Below are 5,027 nucleotides of genomic sequence, written 5' to 3' on the forward strand. Positions count from 1 at the left end.
AGCCTGTCCTCAGCAATGGGGACAGTTTACAACTCACACGGCGCTGGCTCTCGGGTGCCAAGCACGGACACATTGCCCATTTTAAAAAAATAATGTTTGGAGGATTTTACCAGGAGCCTCTGAAACAGGAATGCAGGTACCACACCTATGACCCAAGCTATAATGAGGGTGATAGCCCTCCAGGAGAAAGGCATCTCTAACACACTCCCTGCAAAGGGGAGAGCATGGTGGCACACAGAAGCAACACCAGCCAGGATCAGCTGAGGCGTACTCCGCAAATGGGCAACTCTGACCTTTCTGCCCAGAACTAGGCATCGTCTTGTCTCCTAAAAAACATTTGCTGGGTGCAAAAGTCTGACCTCCGGAGAAGGCCCACCCCCCCGATGGGTGTGGAGTGCCAATGACAGCAAAGGGCAGACTCACTGTGGGTGCGTCTTGTAAAGAGACCCGTCGACACCAACCGTGGTCCGCAGCCTGGGCGTGCCCTTGTTATCGCGCAGGCGGTTCAGGATGGCGCCCAGCGTGGCAGCCACCAGGTTGGCCGAGCGAAAGGAGACGATGGTGCACACGTGCTGGACCGAGACACAGTCGTCATCGGATGGCTCCACTCCCAGGCGGGTCAGGATTTCCTTGGCGTTGTGCAGGCCTTCTTTGTTCCTGGGAAGGCAGAGGCCAACACCTACACGTTAAGGACCACACCAGGCAGGGCAAAGCATTCAGGCTCAAGGGTACCTGGGAAGGCAGAAGCCACTCGCCACGTGTGCATGGCGTGGGATTGAGACCACCAAAAGTCTAAGAAGGGCCTGGGAAGGGGGTCTCCTCCACAAGAAATACCGGGTGGAAGTGAAAAACCGCATCAGGCGGGGTTATGACGGGCCAGGCACATGGAGAGAAGGGAGGAGGAAGACCACGTGCCTACGAACAGGGGAGGAACAACTGCTCGCACCCAGGGCCCAGTGCTCTTGCGGCCCGGGGAAGCTCCTGCTCGTGGGGTCTGTGAGTTGCCCCGGGCGCTGACACATCTTCCTTGATGTTTCTCAGTCAAATTTTAGTTTTCTGTGTATGTGTTTTGTATATCTCTTGTTGGATTGATTCCGAGGTACTTTATAATTTTGTTATAATTATAGATGACGTCTTTAAAAAATACATGTGTGTATACACACACATGCTTTAATGTACCATAATAATGTAAGATTTTAACAATGGGGGAAGGTGGGTGATGGATATGCAGGAACACTCGGTACTATCTTTGCAGCTTTTCTGAAAATCTAAAGTTACTCTAAAATAAAAAGTTTATATAAAAAATATATAACATATATATTTCTTTTAATTACTGCTAATAGATAGAAATAAAATTGCCTTTTATATCTCATCTCTGGACATCTTTCTAACTTCTGTTACTCTATTCATTGTCTGTAGATATTTTGGGGGTGTTCCATATAGACATTTACCACTTGCAAATAATGAAAATTTCACTTCTTTGTTTGATTTTTAGATCTTTAATTTCTTTCTTTTTCTATTTTTAAAACATTGGCTAAGACTCCAGTACAATGCTGAATAGAAACTGGTGATACTGTCTTACTCCTGATTTTAGAGAATGCTTCTAACATCTGGGGGATGTATTTTACAGGTTTTTCGGAGATAGCCTTTATAAGAATACATACACATGCTTCCTTGAGCTAACTGGGTTAATGTTTCTTGGTAACCACAGAGCCAAGACCCGAAGCAGGCCAGGAGGAAGGCAGGCATTTCCTGACTTCGCCAGCGACTTTCAAGAGCAGCCGTGAGCCTCCAGCTCCCCTTCCTCCCCAGCCACCCACCACGAGGTGGTTGGAAATGCAGCAGTGTGGCTCCCTGCTTACCACAGCTCCGCACCAACTGTTCCTGAACGACAGTCATGCTAGGACACACTCCAGCACGTGGGTTTGGCAGAGGAGTAAGTCCAAATCAGCCCCTTTCCCCTTCTGGCGGCCGCCTTCTCTAACCACAAAGACAGCCAACGTGCATCTTCTCCCGGGAGCCAGGGTTATGAAGCCGCTGGCTCTGTCTGAATTGCCAGGACCACAAAGGGAACACTGGGAACGACCACTTCATGCAGAGATAAAATGGCATTCTTTGCACCAAGGATGGCAGCTATGTTTATCTTCATCCAGTTGGTTTTGTATTGCTACCTGGAATCTCTTGAACCAGGAACAGAGCCAGGTGGCACAAGACAAGACCCAGCCACAAGACAAGAGCCCCTGAGACTCGGAGACACCGACCACATCAAACTGCCATTGGGACAGAGTTTACCTACTTCTCTCTCAGAGTGAAGGCCTGCAACTAACTGTCAAGACAGAGAATCCTGGGTTTCTCGTGTGATGCCGAAGGGCAGCAGTCAGGTTGCTGGCTGGACTCTGTCCTTCTGCATCTATCTGTCCTGGCTCACCTGTTTACCAGTGTTTCTCAAACTTGTGTGCCAGGGAACATCTCTGGCTGTTGGAGAAGATCATGATATTCCAGGGGGAATTCCAAGAACCCAGGCCCTGGGCTAGAATCACCTTATTCCTGGACTCTAGTCTTGCCCTGAGTATGCGTCAGGGGGCAGTGGGGCAGGAGAGGAGGCTACTTTTGTCAATAAACAGGAAAATCGTCCATGAAGCGTTTGCTGCTAACTAGGTTGCTCTTTAACGAATCGCCACAAGGTGCCTGCAGGGAGAGCAGCCCAGGATGGGTCAGCTCAGAGTGAGGGAGGATTGACCCCGAAAGCCCTGACTCTCTGGAGGGGAAAGGCCACCAAACTTGGACTCAGGAGGAAACGAGGGGCCTATCCCTCTTCTCTGCCCCCACCACCTCCAGAAAGCCTGAGGGGGGGTACCTACTTTTCGATGGCTGACACATCGCTGGTGTTAAACTTCCCTCTGGTGAGCAGCTCCGGGGTGATCCGCCCTTCAAATAAGAGGCCCTCCTTAGCCATCTTGACCAGGATCAGCCGAACGAGCTCGCCCATGTACATGCCACTGACCATCTTCTCAAACCTGCAGGAGGAAAGCACACGGACGGGCCCTTGCACATGACACGCGGCAACACGTGAGAGCTGGAGAGACACAGAGAGGAAGGCACCGCCTCAGCTCCCACAAGCCCTCAGTCTCGCTGGCTGCGGCTCTTGAGTGACTGAACAAGAGGAACGGAGGAGATGGGCAGGGGCATGCGGGGGGACGCCGACTCCCGAGAGGATGGGTCACCCAGTCCCCATGCCTGAGCCTAGAGGAACACAATGGGGCAGGAGCAGGCAGGGAAGGCTGCCCAGAGGCGGGGGGATGTTAGGATTTAGATTGGGGACGGCGACGAGAAAGGCGCCAGAGACAAATGAGCAGAACATGACAATCTCTTACAGAACTATATGCTGTACTTTTTAAAGGACTTTCACCTCCGTCGCTCTGGGAGACTCCAAGCGCTATGGGAGGGAGGTGGCCGGGAAGCAGTCTAGTAAATGTCTTCACCGAGGGAAAGGCAGCCCTCACCAAGGGACTGCTGTTGGGCATTTGCTGGTCATCTCCCTGGCATCGGCCAAAAGCACCAAGAGTTTGCTTTGAGGAACCCACTCCTCCCCCACTGATCTCACCCTAAACTCCAGGGTGGGCTCTGAGGAGGTGAAAGCCAATTGGCTAATCCTGCTGCTCCGGCCTCGTCCAGGCACGGGCCACTCAGAGCGAGCCCACTCCTGCCTCCCCTGGGAGGTGGGGCATGAGGCATGGGCTCGGTGACTGCAACAGCCACTTGGAGCCCAGCGCTGCAGGGGAGAGGTGGCCAGGTGGAGCCTAAAACAGATGCCCACGCACACTGGGGAAGGCCCAGGCGACAGCCAGCGAGAACCAAGGCTGGAAGCCATATCTGAGCCAGATGCAGTCCCCGAGGGCTGGCTGACCAGGGCCAGGAGGAACCCTGAGCAGGGCAGATCAAAGAGGCAGGTCCACATGGCAGTGGCCAGCCTCTCCTCCAAGGGAGCTGGCACACCCAGAGCTGGCTGTGATACAGCAAAACAATTTGTTCCAGCCAGAGCCAGCCTGGGAGCCAAGGATGCTGCTGGAACCTGCCTGCCCAGCCCTTGTCCCTCAACACAGGGTGCAGGCCTTGTCAGACACACAGTCCTCATTGTTCTCGCTCCTGACAGAACCAGACAAGACAGCCCCGCCGTGGTCGTGTGGGGACACCTGGCAGGAGAGTGCCCTTCCGAGTCCTAGCTGCCTGGCTGCCACCCCAGGCTCCTGTGAGAACAGCGTGTGTAGTCCTGAGCCAGAATCTCAGAGCTGGCAGGAGACACAGTTAGAATAGGCCACCTCAGTCTCCCCACCTGTGTAATGGGGATACTGACAGGGCTCCCCTGTTAGGGCGTATGGAGGATAAAGGCTAATATAGGTCATATGGTGCTGCCATGTCTGGCTACTAATGAGTTCTATGGCCCTTCCTATGTGTCTGACACTTTTTTAGCCACTTTACATCAGCTGCGGTCCCCAACCTTTTTGGCACCAGGAACTGGTTTCATGGAAGACAGTTTTTCCATGGTTGGGGGTGGGGGGGCCAGTAGAGTTCTGCAGCCCCGTCCCTAACAGGCGATGGACCAGTACTGGTCCACAGCCCAGGGGTTGGGGATCACAGCTTTACACGTATTAACTTATTGTATGGTGGCCAGGTACAATGGCTCATGCCTGTAATCCTAACACTCTGGGAGGAGGGAGGTAGGAGGATTGCTTAATTAAACTCAGGAGGCTGGGCGCGGTGGCTGACGCCTGTAATCCTAGCACTCTGGGAGGCCGAGGCAGGCGCATCGTTTGAGCTCAGGAGTTCGAGACCAGCCTGAGCAAGAGCGAGACCCCGTCTCTACTAAAAATACAAAGAAATTAGGTGCACAACTAAAAATATATAGAAAAAATTAGCCAGGCATGGTGGTGCGTGCCTGTAGTCCCAGCTACCTGGGAGGATGAGGCAGGAGGATCGCTTGAGTCCAGGAGTTTGAGGTTGCTGTGAGCTAGGCTGATGCCACGGCA

The 5,027-nt window shown here is 53.0% G+C and overlaps 1 protein-coding gene across 1 annotated transcript in view; it reads right to left on the reverse strand.

The window, feature by feature from the left end:
- The window catches only part of HK1 (hexokinase 1), a 72,144-nt gene that overhangs the window by 18,286 nt on the left and 48,831 nt on the right, over window positions 1–5,027 (reverse strand). Inside the window, exons 7-8 of the mRNA XM_012658457.1 lie at window positions 2,862–3,017; window positions 424–657 (exon numbers count right to left, since the gene is read on the reverse strand). Of these exons, the coding sequence (XP_012513911.1) occupies window positions 424–657; window positions 2,862–3,017 (390 nt within the window). The remainder of the gene's footprint in view (window positions 1–423; window positions 658–2,861; window positions 3,018–5,027) is intronic.

This window comes from Propithecus coquereli, unplaced genomic scaffold (assembly GCF_000956105.1).
Source record: "Propithecus coquereli isolate 6110/MARCELLA unplaced genomic scaffold, Pcoq_1.0 Scaffold117, whole genome shotgun sequence".
Lineage (NCBI taxonomy): Eukaryota > Metazoa > Chordata > Mammalia > Primates > Indriidae > Propithecus > Propithecus coquereli.